Source organism: Apis florea, unplaced genomic scaffold (assembly GCF_048593485.1).
Source record: "Apis florea isolate Af1SG1 unplaced genomic scaffold, ASM4859348v1 contig_2201_pilon, whole genome shotgun sequence".
NCBI classification, from domain to species: Eukaryota; Metazoa; Arthropoda; class Insecta; order Hymenoptera; family Apidae; genus Apis; species Apis florea.
The window spans coordinates 1,412,298-1,437,441 of NW_028256542.1; the positions used below are offsets into that span (position 1 = coordinate 1,412,298).

The window sequence follows — 25,144 nt, forward strand, 5'->3', positions numbered from 1 at the left end:
TATTGATAATGAAGCGGATGAAATAAAATGAGAAAATTTTAGACAAAATTTTCACAAAATGAGAAGTTTATATTTAGAATAGAAATTATATTGTGAAAATATTTAGAGATGTATTAAATATTTTGTAAAGTATTTGTATTTATGAAGAAAATATTATTTACCAAGTATGTGATCCCATTATCAGTGCCCGCATCATATGGATATAAATTAAGTTCTTTATGTTCAATCCACGAACAATTAGATAGACACAACTCCAAACCTGAAACTCCGACTATCCAATCCGGTGAAGGATCTATAAAATCAGGTTTTTATGTTTTATATTTTAAAGAAAAACTTCATTATTTCATTATAATATATTAGAACTTAACTAAGTGAAATGTAGGAAATTTTTTAAAATTCCACTTTGAAATATTTTCAAGATGCTACTACTAATTTAAAAATTATATTTCTTTCTTCGAATTTTTCAAAAATAGTTAAATAATTAAATAATTTGTCATTATTTATTTTGTTCTAAAATTTAATGATTTAATAAGTTTTAATAATTATACTATAAAGAAGTTATAAATAAATATAAATTAAAAAAATATATTACTTCATGAAATCTTACCAATCATGGATACCAAAGACATAAGGTGATGTTTCCGGTCAACCCGGAAGACTGCAAAAGTTTTACCAGTAACATTGGGATAACTTATTCCTCTGGCTTTAATTATAGTCCTAATATGATCACTCTATAGGAAAATAAAATATTTTTATTAATATTTATAAACGTAATGAATTTAATATAATAAAATTTTTTTTAATTTTTTTAATTTTTATAATTTAAAATAAAGAATTTATTCTCATTATAAAATAATTATAATTAGTATTTTTTACTATTATATATTTTTCTATATTATTCTTAAATAAAAAAATTAATTTAATTAAATCAATAAAAATTTATAATCTTTAATTTGTGTATAAAAAAAAAAATAAAAAAGAAAACACTATTAAATGTTTTAATAAAAAAATGTACTTGATCCTTTAATTCAGATTCTAATTTTCTGGTTAATCCAAATTCGGCCACTTGTTGCAAACCAGTACTAGCCATGCCATTATATTTCCAAAATCTATAATCTACTGTATGTGATGCTCCAATGACATCTGAAAATCGAATGATCCATCCTTTGCTAGGAAAATCCTATAAAAACAAAAAAATCTATTTAAAGCAATATTTGGTTATTCATATAAATATTTATCAATAATGTAGAAATATTTTTATTAATCATTATTAATTATCATAATTAATTATTATTTCTTGGCAATTATAATATATGAATTATTTTAATATATGAATTATTTTAATATAATTTAATATCATAAATATCATAAATATAATTCAAAAATATAAAAGACTTTTAAATAAACAAAATTTTATAAAAAAAAATTATATTTAATCTTATAAATTTTATCTTAAACTTTTAGTAGGTTATTAAAAAGAACAATCATATATTTCAATGAATAGTAAATTCCTATAATATATATATATATATATATAATACATGTAAAACTTTGAAGTATATATTTAGTTTTAATTTTTCAATAATCTTGAGTTAAATAGATGAATCTATTTAAATATCTCTTATATTATTTTGATCGAATATCGAAAATCATTGAAATAAATGCACCACAGATGCAAGTCCAATGATAACATTTCTCTATAACATAACATTGTTATACAATACAAGTTTTACATTGTTCCATCTTGAAAGAAAGTTTTATGGAACATTTTTCTGACCCATTTCCACATTATAAGGTAACTCAATTCTTACATCAATAAAATAGCATCCTCTTTCTTTGTTAAGAATTGGAATTGAAATAATTCCTTTCCAATTCTTATATGTTTCGATATTCGAGATAATACACAATAATATCCTTTTCATTTTATCAGAGTTTTGTTTAAAATTAAAGATCTCTAGAGAGAAAGTGAATAAATCATATTTTTTAATTTTTATAAATGAGAAAACTAAACTTATAAAGATATTTTTCTGTATATTTATGATTATATTTTGAAACTTGTTAGATCTTCATCTTTTTTTAATTTCAATGTATAAAGAGATATCTTTTAGCTATTAAATGAAATAAAAGATGTAAAATCTTTATCTTTAAAAAAATATTTTATTAAATTTTCTTTCTATAGTTCTCAATTGAAAATAAATTTATAAAGAGAAAAAAATTGAAAGATTCACAACAAAAACGATTCTTGTCAATTTCTATTTTAATAATATAATAAAATAATAAAATATTAGTAGTATCTTTAATTGAAGAATTCAAAATAGAAATTTTTATCAAGTTTTCTTTTTTTTTTAAAAGAATAAAAAAATATCATAAAAATTTTATTTAATAGACTTAAAATTTTTAAAAATATTAATTATACATTATACATCAATACATATGATTATTGTATATATATAATATATAATAATATATGTAAATAAAATTAAAAAAATTAAATCTATATTTATATACAACTTTAATAAATATATACTTATATATATTTATATAATTTACTTTAATAAATATTATAGAATTATTTATATCTCTTGATCATCAATAATTTGTACAGTTCATGATTAAAATTGGACAAGAATCATTTCTATTATTAATCCATTAATATAAGAAAAAAAATAAAATATTATCCAGACTTCATTCTAACTAAGGAATACAAGTTACTTCTCTAAATTTATAGTGGAAAAGAATAAAAAAAAACGAGGAAAGAGAAAATATATTGAAAAAAGAATAACGATATCTTTGGTTTCAACGACTATTCGAAAGCTTTAACGTATCACGTCGACGTTTAAACGCGATGGATCGATATCGATTCTATGCATTTCTGTTTGTCGATTTTATTTGTCCTGCTCTTTCTCTCTTTTTCTCACGTGCCTTGGGATGGGTATTTCTAGACCAAAGTCCCTCGAAAGTAACTTCGTACTTCGCCTCTTCGCAGGCACAGCAGTCATTCAGAACTGGTCCTTGGTTGTCCGCCTCAGCTTTCGAATCTTGACATATCTTTAGGACTAAATTCGGATCGTCCATATACCATGTATCAGGCGTTTCCATTATCGTCGCTCTGGAGAAGAATAAGCGGAAGAATATGTGTACTTACGTCCCCAAGATTGTATTAATTCGAGATGGATTTACAACTTGGTTGAAATGAAATAAGCTTTTAAGTAGATGTTATTGAATTGATATTTTTCAATTATTTTTTGATTAGTTATTATAATAAATCAAAAAACTTATGATCTTAACTTCTTCTTTGATAATAGACAAAAGAAAGCTTTGTGTTAGGTATTATGTTATTAAATTGCAACATTTTTTTAATCACTTTTGAGACTAAATCTTATGATAATCAAATAACTTGATCTTCATTCTTTTTTATAGTAGATAAAAAGAATAATTTGTTGATTGAAGTTATTGAAAATGAAGATATTGTTTTATTCTGGAAATTGAAAAGATGAATTATTTTCCAATCATTTCTAATAATTAAAAAATCTGTAACCTTCATCTTTCTTTATAATAGATAAGAGGGAAGTTTTGCATTTAAATGGATATTATTGAATAAGGAATAAAGGCATTGATCTATTTTTGTATTGATTTTTAAAACTGCATGCAATGGATAGATTACTGCAATATTTTCTAACTAAATTTTATTTGATTGTTACATCTCTCATGCAAGAATATGTTCCATTTTCATGCTTGTTATTAAAATATCCCTTCACCTGATAAATATGCAACCGCTACCTTCGGAAGGACTGGTCCAGGCCACGGAAATTTCTTCTTTGGAAACCATCGACATTTCTACCACGGTATTCGGACAATTTTCTGAATATTTCGTTAACAAATCATCCTGGAGATCAAAGATGCCACTTTCTGTCGTGTCTTGTTCGTTTTCGGGCTCAGAAGAAATCAAGAACCTCGTGAATTTTCGCGGTATAATGCCCATTCTGTCTGCTTGCACAGTCACTGAAACAGATTATAGATAAAGATTATAAGATTTTCGTTTGACATAATTTTAATTAATAATTATGTTTCAATTACGAAATTATTAACGATAATTTTCAAACACTATTTTATTACATTAAAATTCGACGTGTACATTATATTTACGTTTTATTATTTATTTATTTATTTGTTTATATGTTTATTTTATTTGATTCATTTATTGAATTTCAACAAATTATGGATTTCTATAAATTTCTAATTTATCTAATTTATAGTTGATGCGAGCTTAAGCTTCTCTTCTGTTTAACGTGAAATGCATTATGTTTTGAGCAATTGAGGATTAAATAGTTTATTGCGAATTGCATTTGATCCCTCCTCAGTAAGCAGAGATGTATAATCATGGAATTATTAATACCTAAAATAGTTCCTAATTAGACTGTTTAACGATTAATTTATAATCTCAACAAGAATTCTCCAATTGATTTATAATTTTTTTATTAGATTTCTTTTTTAAATTTTTAATAATCATTTTAAGACAAATACACATATTTATATACATATATATCTTTTACACGTGGTATTACAAGTTTTACGATAGTTCAAACAAGAAAAAATTTAATATTGCGAATGTTAATACCGTTTTCGCCAAGATTATCTTTCATTATTTCGAGATTTATGGCAATCCGCTTCTTCCAAAATATTCCAAGAGCGATAATCGAGGAGATTAATTAAGATCGGAACTTCTTAATGACCAATCTTCCGCAACGATGAATGCAGATAAATTCGCATCTAACGAACGTTGCGTTATTTTGGCACTGAATTCTTGGCGGAATATCGCTCTTCCAGTAGATTATAATCGTGAAACTTAATTATCTTCGACAAAACGATATCGAGATACTTTCCGGATTATATTTCATATTTAATAAGTAGCGAATAATAACAGGAAATAATTTCGTTTCGAGATTATGGATTATGTGCATATATTAATTTCAATATACCTAATATGCCTCACGAAAATTTCTTTTTTCCTAATTTGATCGACAACAATCGATAACGAAATAAAATTCAAATTTATTCTGAGAAAATATTTTACAAAGATTCACGAAAAATTATTTTCAAAAAAAAAAAAAAACCAGACCGTTGAAATTTGAAAAAAATTCGAGAAACCGCGTGTTCGAAATTGTTCGGCCCGTTTTGTAGAAATTTACACGAAATGGACAGTTTAATGTTTCAATAAAAAGTATGTATTTCTACCTTAATTTTTTTTTACAGCTCGGAAATATTCGTCTCACAATTGTCGCGATATATGCAATGGAATAATTTTTCCAACGAGAGAAGAACTTATGCACGTACCTTTCAGATGAAATTTACGATTGCTCGAGAAAAAAGTGAACAATGGACGCGCGATTCGATATTTTGCAATGCGAGAATTCCAGTATGGGGGTGAAAAGTTATTTGTAATGATAAAGTAAACGTTGCTATAAAGCGAGATATTTGCGAGAATAAATAAAATTCGTAATTTTATCGAATAGGAAAATCGTAGAGGAGGAGGCTTTTTGAGATATTTTGATGTAAAATTTTTAATGTGATGACAAAATCGATTCAAACCTGACTGCTTGTTTTCGAATTTAATTTTGCCTTGAATAAAATGCCAATTGAAAATCACGTATGCGATACAAAAAATAGGATAAATATTTCATATTTTACGTTATTAATATTTGGTCAATAATTGAAGTTTATTAATAAGATATTTATAATGGATTTAAATTAATTATATATTTATTTGGTAATAATCATCGGATTGTATCATCATTGTTTTATTATATTATACTTTAACTCAATGAATTTCGCTTGTTTCATATTACATTCTGAAATGACAAATAAAATTTTAAATATATTGTATCTTCATTGATTTATTCGAACATTTACTTCTACTTGTTGAATTTTATTCTCATTAATAAAATAAAATTTTATTAATCTCAGCAAAATTATTATATCATAGAAAAAAATTTAATCGCACTTTAAAAATAAACAATCATCAGCTCGTTTAATATTTATTTTATTATCCTTGATTTCCATTATTACATATTTATCATAAAATTTATATCAATTATTAATATATTACATTTTTATCGTTTAACAGTATTTCTACTGTTACAACAAAAATTGAAATTAGAAAGTAAGAATATATGCGAATAAAACTTTTGTTATCGAAATATATTTGCAAACTTCATAATTTTTTTTTACGTTGAAAAAAAAATGTTATGTTAAAATTACGTGGAAATTTATGTTCGTATAATTTCCATGTATCGAAAGGATATTCTTGCGTTTCAAAACAGAAATAATATCGAAGACCGCAATTTTGTGGTACACTATTTATAACTTGGATTAAACACAACGTGTATACGATGAACTGTGAATCCGATGAAATATTGAAAATACGCAAATCTTTTACACGTGATAATTAAAAAAACTATTTTCACTTGATCGAAAGGAAAATGAATAATGATAAAAGAAAAAATTCAAACCCTCGTAATTCTGTATGAATATATTAAAATTTCAATTTCGATAATAATAACGATTCGAAATATTCCAATAATTACGAAGGAGGAGATTTAATTTTCAAATGTATTATTAGCGATATTCCGATTAATTGGACAATGATAATTGCTTTTTGTAATTATTTTTTGTATTTTTTTTTTCCTTTTGTAGAGAGGAAATAATCAAAATTTAAAATTATTCGATTCAATTCAATTTTTTGCACAAAGAAGAATACGATTTTTTAATTACCGAAATCTTATTTATCGATCAAATACATCAAAATTTATTTCTGACCGATATTTTTATTTTAATTGACGAACAAAAGATAAATATAATGAATACGTTTAATAATGAATTATAATTTCTATTAAATTTTGGTGAATTAATGTTTCAGTAAATACATTAATTTAATAACATTTACAAACATTTATCCAAGATTAAATATTAACATCTCCACTTCATCGATAATTACATTGATTTCAATATTGTGATTTTCTTTGATCCATCATAAATTATAAATCCACTATAAATTACTCTCCTATCTATCTGTATTTTGTTCAATGCGTTTATAAAATAATTTTGAAAAATTGGTAAAATTCATAAGTAAAATTCTAATTTATAAAATTTTTCGAAAAATTTAAGAAATTCAGAGATAAAATTTCTATTAGATTCATGCCAAGAAATCCTAAGTTAATATCGAATTCAAATAATTACCAAAATAACTAAGTAATGTAACTTAACTTAAAGTACATGTATGTCGTTCATGCAAATATGCATGAAATCTCTGTTAACTGATTATCAAGATTTTTGTCAATATAAATTTTTATCATGCAAATTGTCAAGCTCAGCGAGTTTACAACGAGCCAACTTGCAACGCCAAGTTTTGCATGAATTTTGCATTTTTACTTTGACAGATTGTAGACACACGGAGGAACTGTCCTTCCTTTTGCTTCCACTCGATTTTACCTCACCTCATGCGTACACATCAGGAACGTAATACACGCGTATGTTTCGAGCATTTATGGCTTCCGGTATTATGGGTCTTCGCAAACTACGTCTAGCTCGAATAACTCAGTCATCACTTAAACGTTGATCACAAATATTTTTTTTTTTTTATGAAAAAGCGCGCGCAATCTCTATCTCTATGATTAGTCAATTTGATCGTGAACGTTCCCTTTTAAATTTTAATTAATTATGCAGATTTATAGATATAAATTTTTAGAGATCTTCATGTATCTTAGGATGAATAATCGAAGAATTATTTTACGATATTTTAAAATAGGGAAATCGAGAGATTGAGATCGTTTTATAAAAATTACGATTAACGACGTGTGTACTTTTTTGAAAATTTTTGTACACGATAAATTTAAATCTATTAATTGATTAAATTTAAAAAAATTTGCACTTCGTTTGAACGAAGTGATGTTTAGATAAATACATCCACGAAAGGTAACGAATTTTTTGAAATTTCGAAAATTAATAATTTTTTTTTCTAATTTTACTTAAGAACTTTTCACGAAAAGTATCTATGAAAAAAGGTACACTATGTTTCATACATATTAACGATTTCGTATCGTCAAGAAATATTTTTAAAGATATTCTTTATATTTAAATTTTCTTATCCACAATATTGCAAATATCAAACTTTCTGAAACTTCCTTTTAAACTTATACATCTGTGCTCACAATTTGCATATCATAAAATTTTAAATTCAAAAAATTGTAACAAATCGATGAATTTATGCAGAATTTTGTACACGTAATTTGAAAGTGCAAGTTTGAAAGTTTGAAAGCATAGCACAGTTCTGTAAGTCCAAAAAGATAAATGCACCTCGAAAGGGTTAAATAAATTCCCCGAGAGTCGTTGTGCAATGGGATTAAATAAATCCAGTCTCGAAATTCATAGTTGCGTCAGCAAACAGTGACTCATGACCTCTCACGATCATTCCCATAACCCTGAATTAGAGGAATTAATTGTGAAAAAAGGGGGAGAGGGGAGGGCAGAGTTAAATGAAACCTTCGTCGATGGTATTGTGTTTCTCACGCTGGCACGCATAAACGAAAGGAAAGAAATTCGCTCGAATTTGCAATTGTACGTTGGAAAAAATTTCGTTCAAGATGGTGGTTGTATAACAGGTTAATGTGATTAGTGTAAGCAACACTTTTAAGCTGCTGCTTACTCTTGATTGCCTATCTTTTTCTCTTTAATTTTTCTTTCTTTTTTTTTCTTCGTAAACGAATCATTTTATTTATCTAGTAATTTTGTTACAAGAAAATAAATAATCAGTTCTGTTTATAATGAATTGGTAAGGATGAAATTAATATTTCTTTCCTTTTCTCTTGTATGTATCTTCTCTTGTATGTGTATAAATGAAACTTTAAATTCACTTTTGAAATTGTACCGTGTATAATGGAGAGATATATTACTTTATACAATCTCAACAGAAGATTGATTATTGAAGATAAACTGAAAGGAAAGAGCAGAATTATAATTTATTAGAAATTCTAAATTATTGAGAGTATATTGCGAATATTGAGAGAGGACAAACCTAAAGCTTTTTCATACAGAAATTTCATATTTACTTTGTCTGTTAATAATAAAAATAAAAAAATAAAAAATTGTAATACGAGCTCTACCAACTTAATGACAGATAAAAAATTAATCCGTTTAATTTTATTCCGTCCAAATAATTTAATATTTTTTTTTTTTTTACAAATATTATTTTTTATTCTTTTAACACAATATTTATTAAAAGTATAAACATCATAAAGTCTTCAAGTGGTTTTAAAATCAGGAGTACATTCTATCTCTAATGTCTCGAGAATTTAGTTGTCACGCTATTTTATCGCTTCTCCGTTTACGTCTTTAGAAACCTTTCGAACGTAAATCGCGAAGATTTGTTGTTTGCGCGACAAGGTTTAATCGAATTCTCGATAATGTGAGTTCATTTCATTCGTTTTTCCCCCTCCCAACTCTCTCCTTCGATTTTCTCCGCTTCGAATCTTTCTATATATATATGTATTCATTGCCCTATACAATTTATTTTTCTTTTTCCATTTATTGATCGAATAAATTTAAACGAATCTCACACTTTTATACTCGAATTTCCAGTGAATTCTAGTGAAAAAAATACATTTTTCGTTTCGATCAACTTTCAATTAGCTGTTAATTTTTGTATCATAATTAGAAAGCAAAAAATTGATCTTAAATTAATATACGTTTTTGAAATTATTTTTAAACCTCTGTATATCCCATATTTTACATGTTACATGTATATCGTATTCGAATAGAGAGAAGATAAGCAATAGTTTGGCAAAATTCCCTAGATTCTTTTTACTTCAAATTTTTCACTAAAATCGTTCCTTGGAAATTTAAAATTTTCCTGAATCTTGTGCGACGATCAAAATATTCAAAGAAATGATATTGTTCTTTCTTAAAAAAAAAAAAAAAATTATCGATATTTCTGCAACTTTCCAACTTTCCTTTAACTTTCCTTTAAGACTGCCAATAAGTCTCATTAATCGCGCCCAGTTCTTCCAGCAAATCAATGTAGGGGAAACGATTCAACGATTTGAGAAGAAAAATGGTGGAAGAAAGATCATCGGATAAGCTTTCTGGTATAATCGTAAAATCTAACGAAACCATCGCTCCTTACCATTTTATCGTATTTAAAGTTTAATTAAATGACGCGAAGCTTTCCCTCCTGCTCAACACCGTGTAATTAGATTTAAACGTGGCAGTTAAATTACAGGCTTTCGTTATTATTTATGTCTTCCCGTACCCACTTACGAGATGCACTTACGAGAAGGAAGAAATGGATTGTTTACGAATAAGCAAAGTGATCCACCACCTGAAGTGTTGCGCGCCATTTTCTCAGAGTATTATTACTCTGAAATAAGCGAAGAAGAAGAAATAAAAAGGGAATAAAAAAGAATAAAAGAAAAGAAAAAAGGAGATAAATGAAAACGATAAAGGAAAAGAAAATAGAACGTAAAGAAGGAAATAAAAAAGAGAGAAAGAAAAAATAATTTCTTTTGCGATTTATAGTTCGATCGGTATTTCTTCCATGCGATGTTTATTAGTTTGAATGTGTACGACAAGCCGGTAGTATAAATTTTAACATAACATGAATTTTCTTTAAATTTTCTTTGATTTTTAAGCAAAATTTATTTTAAATTTATTAAAAATAATTTTGTTAGAATTGTTTGATGATCCGTAGAAAATTTGTTCTAAATTTGTTGAATAAATAATTTTGTTAGGACTGATTGAAGGGTAGATATGAAAGAGGTTGAAAGGGTTGAAATTGAATTTTTTAAAATTTCATCGGAGACTTTAACTTTGTTTCACGACATCAAACTCTTTTTTTCTTCCCCTTATTATTAATTATAATAATAAGATTTTAAGCTACTAAATTAAAAATATTAGAATATGATCTGTTGAAGAATAAATTAATTTTTAATATATATTATCGATGAATAAAAAATTCCTTCGTTAAAAATTTCTTTTTTTGGCACATATATAACAATTTTTGTTAATTCTATTGGAATTTATTGGTATTTATTGAAGTATGCTTTTATAATTCTAAATATTTTTATCTACAACCCTTTTAAAAAAAAGTTTTATTTAGTAGTTGTATCACAAAATAAATATTTATTGAAATATAAAACAATCTTCAATCAATTTTAATTTCTAAAATCAATATATTTTCAATATGCTACGATCAATTTATTTATAAGTACATTTTTACAAGATAGTAATAAGTAAGATTGTTGGACAAATAAATATTATTTATTTTTAAAATAAAATAGAAAGAATAGAGGATTTTACGTATAGTCGATCATAAAAGGAATACAGGAACTGAATTAGAGAAATTATCATAAATCATATTCTCCTTTTGTCTTTACGATAATGTCTTTTCTTACTGGGAATCGTTTCAAAGCAATAAGAAAGAAATGTAAATTCTTTCCTCGAATGGCTATCGGTTAAATGAATAAAACTTTCGAGTATTTAAAGAATCTTCTGTTATTAATTGTTTCTATATAGTTCAACTTTTTAAATTATCTTTATAAATTTATTTTATTCATTATTTTTAAATTATTATTTTCGTAGTTCGTATTATTTTTTTATAACACAAATTTTGAATGATAAAGAATGATTAAAATTGAAATGAAATTACATAAAAAAAAAAAAAAACAACAAATAAGCAAACAAACAAACATCGAATTACAGATTCATTTCATGGATTTAAAATTTCATTTTTTAAAAACGAGAGATTGATATTCGAAAACGATTCTTTATAATTGTTAAAATCGATAAGTGAATTTTATTCGTCGAAACATTTTCCCGGTATTTTCAATTAAAAAGGAAAACATATTTCTTAAAAAAATAAAAAAAACAACAAATGACAATTTAAAACATTTACACGAAAAAATGAATTTTTATCAAAATATTTTTCGGTTCCAGGAGAATTTTCAATAAAAAAGAAATAAATTATAAATACGTAAAATATTTAAATCTGTCAATAGTATAATTAATTTATATATATATTGGGGAAAAAAAAATAAAACAAAACGAAACAAAATGAAATGAAATGAAATAAAATAAAAAAATTAACATATTATAGATGAATAATATGTTTTCAAGCACAAACATTAATAATTTTATATTGAATAGATTTCGTCTTGGTGAAACTGTTTACAATAAGAGAATTGATTCAATGTTAGATGTATAATTTCTGGGAAATTATTAAAGAAGCCTTAGAATCCAAAGTTTAGATGATGGCCGTAAGTACGGTTCAGATTGTGTTAGTGCGATAATTTCAGTGGGCTAAATCGAGCTTTGTCAGAGTTACAGAGTTGCAAGCCATAAATCGCGAACAATGTAAACTCGAAAAGTATTTCAATTCACGGCTGATATATATTTCGTATTAATTATACGATTCTGATTCTAATTCCTATTTATAGAAGGATTCTGGTAAACTGGGAACCAGTAAAGAGGGCACTATATGTGTAGAGAAAATTTCTACAAGAAGTGAAATACTTGATAAGTATCTCTTTTTATATTAAATTATTAATAATTTATACAATCAAATATTTTATAGTAATATTCTACTACATTGTTGTAAATATTACTGTTAAATATTGTTGTTATTCTATTAAAGATGTTACTATATGAAATATTCTGTGATACATTTGTAATCAACAAAACATAATAAAATTAATACTATTACTACAAATATTAAGAAGGAGATGAAATCTTTGGAAGAAATGAGATTAAAAATGAATAAACTGTTTATATAAGTATTAATCATACAAAATATTCGGTTAATAATTAATCGTTGATTTGCAAAAAAAGAAGTGTAACACAAATAATGTAAATAAATATTTTAAGAAATTAGTTTGCAAGTTTTTACGATAGAAAATTATTGATTAAATTATCAGCTTTATAAATCGACGATCCATACCTTATTTTTCAATAAATTCGCTATAATTCGCAGAAAAATGCACAACCTGTTTTCACATATTCTCAATCTATATGTATGCATATATTCATTTACCAACCACAAAGCACAAAATATAAATATATTAGTCTGCACATAAACGAAAACACTCGATAAGTTATTCCCTATAAAAGGAATAACTATCAGAAAAATTTAATGTCTCTTCCAATTCACAATATTCACCTAATCACCCATCCATACTCTCAACATCGATCAGTACAATTAATTAATTCTTGATCACTATCATAACCACTAAATCGCACAAAGCTGCGTTGCTGAAACAGTTCCTATCTCTTCTAACTCATAAACTTTATCACCTTATCACTCATATATACACACAACAAATACACCTATATTCTAAGTAAAAAAAATTTTTTAAAAATATACCACAGAGAAATCCATGCAAAACCACCACTATTATTATTTACTCCCAATTATAACACATGCAATTAATTCACGATGCGAGACTCAAAACTTTTTATCACGTTCGTCCACACGGAAATCTGTACGAAAGATGATGCACAAGAGCACCATTTCTCCTCTCCCCGACCCGCCATCTCCTGGCGCCAACATGCATCCGATTTGTTTCGATCGTATTCGCGATTCTTCCGCGTGTTACACCGGTTGTACCCGTCGCATTCGGCGAACTGCATCCACGTGGAGAAGCGTGGAGTTGGCACCTGGCCAACCGGTTACGCAACGCGTTAATTCCACGACCCAGACAGAATTGCACGCGCGTTTAGTAGGAATGGGTCGTCCCCGTATGGGTCCAAGCCGTAGGCCGGCTTAGTTTTCGATAATTGCATCGAGTGTTTCGCTCGACAGCCAGTGCAAAGTGGATTAAACGCGGACCTTCGACTCGATTAATCGCGGACTCGAGGCACGCGAACGCGAGTGCGATCGATCGAGTGTAATTGACGTCAAATCTCCCGCGCTGAGAACGAAGGATGGGCGCGGTGGGGCCAGGTGTATATCATTTTTCATTGTGTCGGATCGAAATTTTTTTCCGTTCCCCGTTCCCCGTCGGTGATGGAGAACCTCGGGTTTCTGAATCGGTGCGATAAATTTAATTGAGAGAAGAAGCACGGCGAGGAAGATAGGGTCGTAGTGAGGGGCTGTCTTTGATGAATTTTTTTTAAATTTGAATGGATTAATAACTTTTTTGTACTTGATTTCGTAGTTTTGTCGAGACGAGAGAAGAAACATTTTGGACGATTAATAACGTGCAAGTAAATAAGCGTTCACTAACCCGTGAACGTTGATAAACAACAGCATTGTAATTTATAAGGGAAGTAAATTGTCTGTGAAACTGATAAACGAATACTGTAATTTGTAAAGATTAAATGGCGCTGGAAAACCGATAAAACTAATATTCTTTACAGTGATAATTAGCTAAAAGCTTTTTCCCTAAGTCAATGTTGTTTTATATATTTGTTTATCTTAAAATTGTGATATAATTAAAGAGCTTGTGTAAAATAAAGAATTATATTTAGAAAACTTTATTGTCTAGTTATTCGTTGATTTATATTTTCATATAAACTATTAAATTATTATCATTAATGGTTTAATTGTTCATTTCATAATTAATCATAATCGTTTCTAGTAATTTATTAAAAATTCTCTAGAGTTCTTTATTAAGAACTCTAGAATTACTAGAAATTACTAGTAACTATCCTAGTTACTAATAATGTATTACTAAAAATTTATGAAATATTTATTATTTGTCACATTTAATGTGCATAATAAAATTATTTATAATTTTTCGTGAAAAGATCGCGAGTTTATTATCAAATTTAAAAAAAACGAAACGTCTACATTTCCCAAAAATTGCATTCTCGTTTTTATCATTTGGAAAATAATTTTTTACGAACGTTGAATTTTTAGTGCGTTTTGAATTCGATGGAAGTTTGCATAAGATTGATAATATATTCGACTTTTTCAATAATTGCCATCATTATCGTCAAAAGAATTAGCTCGAGAAAAATTTCTTTCTTTCTTTTCGACGATCTTTTCACGGTACTTCTGTATGAGATATATCAATAGCCCAACTAGACGATTGATATGATTTATGGTAAAGTATTATACGACGAGTATTAAATTTACAACGAAATCGTGTTGCATTATTGTCGTGGGAGAAAAATGTTTATTTTTAGAGTGGAATTAATTACGATGATGTATTAGAGTTATTTAAAGTTGGAAATTTTTGTTTTTGCACTAAAATTTTGATTATTAATTATTCGAATGATAAGCAAATTTTATTCGATTTCTCATTTTCTCCCTTTTCTTTCATGCATTATCGCTCTTACTTCTTTCAACATTTATTTTTGAAACTATGCTTCAAATCTATTACACAAAATCTTGACAATTAATATTATATTATATTACAACTACATTATATATTAAATTGTAAAGCAAAATTAATTAATGAAATTAATGAAACAATTAACCAAAAATTTTTACAAAATAAAACATTGATACATTGTAAATATAATTACAGACTTTTTTCTATTCAAATAAATAATTGAAAACAGTAGAATAATTTCTCTTTTATCCTCGTTAAATAAATAAATAATTTATAAATTGATCCACTATGAATCTATCTAACTATTCAAATTAATCGCGAAGAGAATTAAAACTTCCCCTAGATTTGAATCAAGTTCTCTTTAAGAGAGTAAACAAAGTTTCTTATCTCGGTGTCTATCCGAGTTTCAAGTCAAATTACGTGTAATAAAATTAATATCGCATTTAATAATTAAATTTTGACAAATTTTAGATATGTGTAATATTAATCGATCACGTGGAAAAAGAAAATTTTGCAGTATTTATCAATATTATTCTTTTATCTTAGGAAAGAGACCATCTTCTTTCATAAGCTCTCCCTAAATTATAAATTTTTAATACTATAAAAGACTTACCACTGTATCTGGTATTTGGCATATAGGAGAAAACCATTTCTGTTCGGTTGAAGAGAGTGATGAATAAATGGTATTTTCCATCTGCATTGGAACGAGGCATAGTCGTGCCTTCTATGAGTCTGGAACATTTTAACGCATTTGTGCTCGTTATTGCCGCCAACAGCAACAAAAATCTGCGAATGTCCCTTAAGCTTCTTATTCCCTGTAAAAAAAAAAAAAAGAAAAAAGTTTATCAATGAATTCACTTTGACGAATAACTATTATTATTCAAAATAAATTTCTTTCTTATTTATACGAGATAAAAAACTTTATTGCTTATCCTTAAAAAAAAGATCGATAATTCTTATACACATTTGAATTTTTTATATACATTTTGCGAAATCACAATCATATTTTGTATAAATTATTTGAAATTATATTTTTGTTTATTGTATTTCCCAAAAAGCACAAAACAATGGATAAATTATTCGTATAATAAGCCATTTTGATATTAAGTCTTTATATTTCAATTTTCTAAAATCTTCATCCTGAAAAATAAAAAAAAATTCGTGATAAAGAGAGGAGAGAGGAGTGAAAATGACATCTCGGTTCTTCCCTGGCCATTGTTTTGATTAATGATCGAATTCGCGCGATATTCGCTTGTAAATTATCTAAAATCGGTGCAGTAAATAAAAATGATAGGTCTCAAGCGGGATTAGAATCGGAAACCGATTGACCTAATTTATCCTCGAGCATCCACGACAGATGGTCGCATTCTGCGAGTTTTCATTTCACGTGAATGGAAGAGACTTCGTGTTTCTTTCTTCTACCCTCGGGTCACATAGCGGAAAAACGAAATATTCTATATTTATTGTACGTACGTTTGTTTGTGCTTTCGTCGTATGGATAAAAAACTATGAGGAAACAATTCGTGCAATAACGAAAATGGTGTACAATCACGGTCCATTTATCAATTTTTATCAATCTCTTTTGAGTAGCCGATCTCTTTTCATAGTAGCCAAATAACTTGCAATCTCTTTTCATACAATTTTATGAATTATATTTATTGTACTTCTATTTAATTATAAGAAAATGAATAAACGTTGAAAATTTTCATTATAAATAAATAATTGAGAATAAATGTTAAGGTGTGTACTGTAAAATGTTAATAAAATAAAATAATTGTAATAAATAATTTATATAGATGTTCATTTGATATAGATTATATAGAATATTGTATTGTTAAAATGAATTTTTTTATATTGAATTTGAAAATTAAAAGATATATTATCTAAGGTGTCGTATAAATGAAATTATGTCATGATATTGCGTCCGTAGATTATGCAAAGAGATTATAACTGAGAGGTTGATAAAGTGATACAAGTCAACGAAGTAAGAGACCCAAGGGTGATCCTTCATTGTGATTCTGTACAATGCTCGTACATTGTATCAGAAATTTATGACACATCTATTGCAAATGTACAGGATATTAATAAGTTATTTCATTATTTCATATTAAGAATAATAAATAGTGAAATAAAGAAAATTTTTACATATATAATTATTTATAATTTATCAATGTATTTACAAACAAATGAACCACACAAAAATCAATTCTATTTAGAATAATATTATTAAATTTGACAATTTTATTTCGTGTCAATCATATTTTTGCATTTAAAAATCAAAGCTTGTTCAAGAAATAAATTTGATCATTTCAAAGCATTTGTATGAAAGTTTTATATATTCGTACAAAAATTCATCTATTTTTTTTATTAAATAAAAAAATAGAACAAAATATTCTTTCTAACTATTATCTAACTAAAATAAATTTACTATTACATACATGTGAGGCATGGAAATGTGATCACATGAACAATGGAACAGTAACGGAATAGAATGAACCAATGTGTAACTAACATGAGAAACCGAGAGATAGACTAACGTCGACGAACTAGTGGACTTTCATGGACGAAATCGGTGTCTAGGAACCGCAGTGTGTCACCAGGGAAGTCATGGACGAATTACTGAGAACCACAAGCTTGAATTGACAAGTACTATTTCACTGACGAAGAAGGAAAGATCATAAACGAATCAATATCAAATTATCATTGAAAACATTATAAAATAGATTAAATAATAATACACATAATATACACAATATATAAATTAATATTGGTTTTTATTGATATTGAAATGAAGAGAAATCATCCATATTCAAATTGAATAAACACATTTCTATGATTAAATTTTGAAATATCAGCAACGAAATTTGATGATTGGATCAGAAATGACTCATATCAATAGATTTAATTTTATCTAATCCTCGTTATTGAACCGCGAGACTTAACCTATTATAATTAAGAAATTATAATAACAGTAATAATAGTAAATAAAGAAATACATGAAATAATAGAAATAAAATATCGAATATTTTTTCAAAGTATTTTAAATATTATATGTTTCGTAGAAGAATATAAAAGAAAATAGAAAATAGTACATGTTCTACATGTACAATAAAATATCTATATTCAATACCATAATCGTTATATAAAAGATATGCAAGATGTTTTAAATTTTTGCAAGCATTCGAATACTTTCACGACTTACTGTGCTTACATGTTCCATTCAACCGGTCGATAACATGATTTTCTGTTACATAATTTCCAAGGCTTATTCATTGACGTTTGCCTTGATGAAGATCTTGGCCGTGGCGATTGCAGCAAATCCGTTTACATGACCGAGAAAGATTCAATGTCGTAACAACGACTTATAACAGGCGATGAGTCACGAACTAGAAGAGACGAGAAATGTTTTGCGTGATAGCTTTCAAATGGTTGCAAAGATTTTTATGGAATATTATCTTATGAATATCTTATGAATTAAAAATCGTTTCATGATTCAATTTAGAATTTTAAAAACTTTTTTAAATTTGTGCATAAAAATTATTAATATTGTAAAATATAAAAAATATATTACATAAAATTATAACCTTATTATTATTAGAAATATTTGAGACTGAATTCTCAATTAGATTTAAGATGTAATGAGAGAAATTGCTTTTGATTTTATTAAATACAATGAATTCGATCCAATTAGTAATTTTCACATTAATTTGCATAATATAAAATAAATTAAAATCACAAATTTAAATTATCATCTATTATCTATCCACTATCAAATGTTTCATTATTTGATTATTAAATAATTTATAATAAATATCTTGTTTCCAAAAATAAATTGCAATTCAATATTAAAAAAATTAATTTCACATTTATTGCGTGATATATCATTTTAAAACAAATATTTTATTATAATTTAGGTTATGTTGTCCTTTATCTTCTATGTTCAGTTGTTATCGATCTAATCTATTCATTTAGCAATGAAAATGAAATAAATTCATATAATATTTTATGAGAATAATATTGTTTAAAATATTATTCGAATCATATATTTTATGATGAAATTTTTTAATTAACATTTTTCAAAGAAAATTTTTACAATATACATTGCTACAATATACGATGTTTAATTGATATAATATTTAAGAAAAAAAATCAATAAAAAAAAACATCGTATCTTAAAAAACTTATATAAATCACGATTAAATAATTTTATGTAACGTAATAACACTTTAAACTTTAAACAAAACACTGCAATTAATTTTTAGATAACCTAACATATTTGAAAATATGTTCTTACACAATAAAGACGAAATATGATGTAGAAACTTACAAGATTAATTATGAATTATCTTAATTAAGATTCATTACCTTCACAGAGCAAACATAATAACAATTAACTAAATCGATTACCCATTTAATCATGCGATAAAAGCTGTCGTGACGATGAGAATCTTCATTTCACTCGTGTTACGTCTCGTTAATTACGTAAAACGTCACGTCATGCAACAAAGCAAAATTCGGTAGTTATTATATGATCTGCAATACGAAATGTCACTTTATCAGCTTCTATTAAATTAGAATATGAATATTCTGCGACGAAGCACGTGAATGCCGGTTAGACTGCTGTTGCCAACACGTGCGCGAAAACATGTGTCCGTACTACTACTTTGGACGTCTATACACGTATGATAGTCACTGACTGACTCATCTTGGCAAAGATATAGCATCATGCATTGCTATTTCTTTCGCGCTTTCTCTTTGTCGATGTATGATATATTGAATAGTTTGTGATATATAAGGTTTTATTATTATGAATCATTATTATTCTAATAAATGGTAAGTATATAAAAAACAACGAAAAATTATTTTTTTTATAAATAATATAATAAAAAAATGGAGTTAATTTTTGTAACGAATGTATATATCGATAATGAATTAAATAAGGTTAGGTATAAATGAAATAGTTTAAATATTTCGTATCATTGAATTAAATAATATGAATATACATATTTCTTATTAATATGACATATTCGATGTAATTATATAATGTATATTGAATTTTATAAATTTTTTTTTTCTAAGACATCGATATTGTTTAAATCGATACATCTCTAATCAATCTACCAAATAATATCTTTAATAATCTTTAATAATGTTTATATAATAAGGTTTTAAAAATTAAAAAAATATTAAATCCTACCTGAATATTTTTCTCGATATTTCAATTACTTTGTTATCTAGTTTTATTATATTTATACTTAATATATATCATATCTTCATCTTTCTTTCTTTTGAAATTACAATATACATATTACACTACGAAAATGAACTTGTCATTAGAAGAATTCATACTGAAAACATAATTCTCACAAATACTATCTAACTATCCTTTTACACATATGTATTTAATTTAATCTTCATTATTCTAACATATAAGATATAAATCTGTTAAATAATCTTACTTAATGAAAAAATGGACGAAATCTTTTTTCCTTTCCTTTTCTTTCTACTAAATACGTTACATCAAATACGATATATCTCTAAAATAATCGATTGTTGTTCGATTATTTTAATTTTAACTTTCATATCGATATTAAGACAATTTTCGAACAAACGATTTATATTTTTAAATATACATAATATAAAGCATTTGTAATATAATTTTAAGATTTTTAATAACAAATGACTATTATAAAAGATGAAAATTCTTTGAGATGCTGACAGATCTTTATCTCGAAGGCACTATTCAATTTTTTTCATCAGAATTGAGGATAGAACCTAAATTACCCCTATTATACGTCAGTAGGTGAGGAAACGTGGTTGGGAGATGGTTGGAGTGGAATAAAAAGTGAGAATAAAAGAGAAAGGGGCTTGGAGGATTGCATCGGGCAGAATGAAACTGCGAGCGACAGATTGTGAGAACTGCCAATACGTCATTCGAATGTCAATAAGTCTAGAGAAGACGGTTTTAACCGTTTGAATTGTTGTAATTTTTAGAAATTTCGCTATTAAATTTTGAATAAAAATTATTTTAAATTGATCAATTAATTTATCATCTGTATAATGTTTTTTGAGAGATCATGTTTTCATAAAAACATCTATTATTTTTGCAAATTTGTTGGTAAGTATTAGATAATAAAAAAAAATTGTCTTTTGAAAAAAATCGTTTCATTATAAATTTTCTTTGATATAAAATATGACTATAGACTTTATAACTATATTATTTATTTTATTTTATTAAAAATAAATTTATATATTTAATTTTTCAGGCTCATAAAGTTGATATTACTCAAGTTGCAAAAAAAGGATTGAAATTGCCATGTTATATTTCTGCATTTAATCCAATATAAAATATAAAATTATACAATTGGATATCCATGTTTGTCACATATATATATCACATGTCCATCATCACATGTTGTAAATGCAAAGATTTTTCAAGTGGAAACGGATATTCAGATTGAATGAATCTGATTACTTTTACTTTTCTTGAAATATATTACGGTTGAACAATTTAGAAAATAACAATTTAGAAATGAATATTCAATTTAATATCGAAAAGAAAACGCTTATGGTTTGTGGATTTAATTTTTAAAATAAAATTTTAATTTTTTTTTGAAATTTAAATTATTTTTTTTAAATGTACTATACTATATACTTTCTTAAAAATGACGATTTTTAAGATAAAAAATTAATAAAACATTTTATTTTCTATTTTTTAATTTTGTACATATTTTATTTTTTAATTTTAATATATTCTATATTAATATATTAATATGATCATCAATATTCTGTTTTTGTAATTAATATACATAACAACAATTAATTTTTTATTAATTTTCATGTTTATTATATAGTTAAAAGCATTGTGCTAAAATCTAAAATATAAAATATAACATATAAAATCTTGAGTGAAAAAGATGTCTTATCTTTCGCAACTTTCGAAGAGGATCAAAACGAACAGAAACATGCTTCTCTACTAAAATGATTGATGATCAAATGGGGAAAGAAAAGAAGCAGCTCAATTTTATACCATTTACAAAACAGTTTTGTGAAGTTCGAAAGAAATTTCAGACATTAAAAAATTTATCATTACGGTACTATTATTTTCTTTTTATTTTCGTTTTAACACGTTTCTTTATTATAAAATTTTTATTGAATACTATTGACTCTTTTTTGTCCATTCTTAAATTTAACGTTATTATATAAATTAGTTTTTTTAATAATTTCACTAAAGAATAATAAAGTTAAATTTATGATATTATAGTATAATATAATATATGATAATATAAGTAAAATTATTAAAATTATTAATAATAATTAATTTAATCTAAAGCTTCTTTAATATTAATTCCTGTTAAACATTATGGTATTATGTTTAACATACTATTTCCAATTTCACACAAATTTGAATGAAAATCTTTCCGCAATAATAATTTCAATATCAAATTCAATCTTTTAACTGAAATTGTAATTTTATCAAAAGTATTTCTATTTTTTTTATTCTCCCTCGTAATTTTTTTGATAACAAATATTTTATTTCGAAAAATTGAAATATATCTGGTGTCATATATGAATTTTTCATAAAAATAGAATAAAAGTTTTTTGAATAATTTACTTCACCACAATCAAATTTATTTTTGATATTCTTTTTTTCTTTTTTCAATTTTCACGAAATTATTAAAAAAACATTTAAAAGTTTTTTGCAAAAATTTGTCATGTTACAAAAGCATACTTTAAATGCATTGGAAATAATTGTAGAAAAAATATTATTTTATTTATTACGAAACATATACGTCATATTAAGTCATTTCAGAGGTCATTGCCAGTCTGCACCCTTGTTGCACTCGTGACCTTTTCCACTAGGCACTCGGTACATCATGTGTATGTGCGAATCGATATTCGCATATTTGCGCTTTAATGATTCAATGATTTCAATTAAATCTGATTTCGCATTATTAACATTATCTTAAAATTAATTATTGACATAATCTTAAAATTGAATCTGTATTGAATAGCATATTATTTTTTTGAGAAAAATCTTTTAATAAATATCATAATATATTTATTAATATAAAACTTTAAAAAATACTTTATAAGACAAAATGATGAATCGAGTAAACTACATTGGAAAATTTCAAATCTAGTTTTTAAATGAAAATGTGGTTTAACAATTGATTTAATTTATCAATTTATTTTAAATATTTTATTTTAAATTTAATTATTAAGTGATTCATTTTTATTAATATCATATTATACTATATTTTTAATTTTTAAAAAGTGAACAAATGAATGGAATAAATAAATTAATAATAATTTAGATATATTAGAGGATGAAAATTTTAAGTTAAATTTTCTTAAAGAATTTGCAAGAAATCTATTTTTTCATATGTAAATCAAATAAATGAAAATATAATATTGTGCATGTATTTCAATTTAAATTGAAAATAGAATGAAATGAAGAATGAAACTTTTCCTTGCATCTATCAGCATTTCAACAATCCCTTTTATGTCCATACACAAAAGGATTTATACATATATGTTGCATTTTATTACATAACTCAGTATAATATAACTCAGAATTATTATTAAATATTTTATATTTTATAATATAATATTTTATATATAATGATATTTTTATTGATGTTATGTTAAATGAAAAATTATGCAAAATTATATTATATTCAAATAATAATTGAAATATTACAAAAATATTATATTTTTACTTTTTTATTAAAGAAAATGCGTACATAAAAATCATTTTTACGTAGGATTATTATTATTCATTTCTCACAAATAAGCTTATAAGCTTTAAAAGGATTAAAAAAATTTTGATACTCACCATTATGATCATCGGAATGTCTTGAACATAAACGCGTAAACAACACGTGCACTAAATTTATAACGATTGCTTTTCGTACATCATGTCACGTGTGTTAAATATAATCAAATTATACATTCAACAGATCCGTCACCTTTGCGAGTCCCCGGCCAACTGACTACGAGTTTCGAGACGCGCTAATAACAACCCACTACTTGCGCGAATCAAATGCGCAGTACACTTCAAAGGAGATTTTTTCGTCACGAGTCAGACGCAACCCAGTACGTATGGGTTCCTGTTATTTCACACAGCGGCTCGTTATATGTTTTTCTATTTCTATTCACATTGATGAAGAAAGTAAAATCAATAAGATTTTTTGTGTAAAAGTATTTATTAACTTGATATAAACGAAACATTCAAAATGAATGAATCATTCATAGAACATCAAAGAATCAAAAAAATAGAATTTGAATGATTGTAGTTATTGAAAATTATACATCTAAAATATCAATTTAAAATAAAAATAAAATTTTTAGCTGATATGTGTAAATAATAAATGAATTCAACCATTAATAAAGGTATAAATTATATATAATTTATTATTCTAAAACTTGCATACTTATAACAAGTAATTAGAATTAATCAACAAATATTTCTTATATAATAATCAAAAAAATTAAATTTTCTGTTTCGAAATATAATTCATAAATATTTTTCATATGTTTTAATATTTTTTTGATTAATAATCTAAATACTTGTTTTTATATTTTTATTTTCGAGGCAAATTGTATATCTCGAATTTTTGTTATAGGTTATATTGTTTTGATACATTCAATTTACAACATTTTCATAAAATACTTTCTTTCAGGCGTTAAGTAACATCGAGGTCAGAAAATCAACAAAAATGAACTTATCCTGTTTTTCTCTTATGGTTCTCGCTATAACAAAAAATAGGCGCCACGATAATTACCAAAAAACTTACATGAACTTCTCACAACGAAAC

At 25.5% G+C, this 25,144-nt stretch overlaps 1 protein-coding gene and 1 long non-coding RNA gene across 14 annotated transcripts in view; one reads left to right on the forward strand and one right to left on the reverse strand.

Moving 5' to 3' along the window:
* The window catches only part of LOC100871726 (spondin-1), a 34,275-nt gene extending 9,949 nt beyond the window's left edge, over positions 1-24,326 (reverse strand). For 4 of the 12 annotated variants that reach the window (XM_086917050.1, XM_086917021.1, XM_086917065.1 and 1 more), the window contains exons 1-8: positions 19,731-19,979; positions 18,526-18,709; positions 15,937-16,138; positions 3,759-4,002; positions 2,923-3,109; positions 1,016-1,180; positions 608-731; positions 162-292 (exon numbers count right to left, since the gene is read on the reverse strand). In XM_086917050.1, coding sequence (XP_086773176.1) covers positions 162-292; positions 608-731; positions 1,016-1,180; positions 2,923-3,109; positions 3,759-4,002; positions 15,937-16,138; positions 18,526-18,543 — 1,071 coding nt within the window. In that variant the 5' untranslated portion in view covers positions 18,544-18,709; positions 19,731-19,979. Of the gene's footprint in view, positions 1-161; positions 293-607; positions 732-1,015; positions 1,181-2,922; positions 3,110-3,758; positions 4,003-12,985; positions 13,647-15,936; positions 16,139-18,525; positions 18,710-19,730; positions 19,980-24,162 lie in introns of those variants that run through there. The other 8 variants (XM_086917076.1, XM_086917058.1, XM_086917043.1 and 5 more) reach the window with 6 other exon arrangements.
* LOC105734779 (uncharacterized) lies at positions 20,027-24,718 on the forward strand. Of its 2 annotated transcripts, XR_015295064.1 has the most exons (5): positions 20,027-20,156; positions 21,127-21,441; positions 21,590-21,894; positions 22,178-22,417; positions 24,287-24,718. It is a non-coding gene; the product is annotated as an uncharacterized LOC105734779 (long non-coding RNA). The 2 variants fall into 2 exon arrangements; XR_015295065.1 differs by lacking the exons at positions 22,178-22,417; positions 24,287-24,718 and having other exon boundaries at positions 20,056-20,156; positions 21,124-21,441; positions 21,590-21,947.
* Positions 24,719-25,144: the final 426 nt, after the last annotated feature.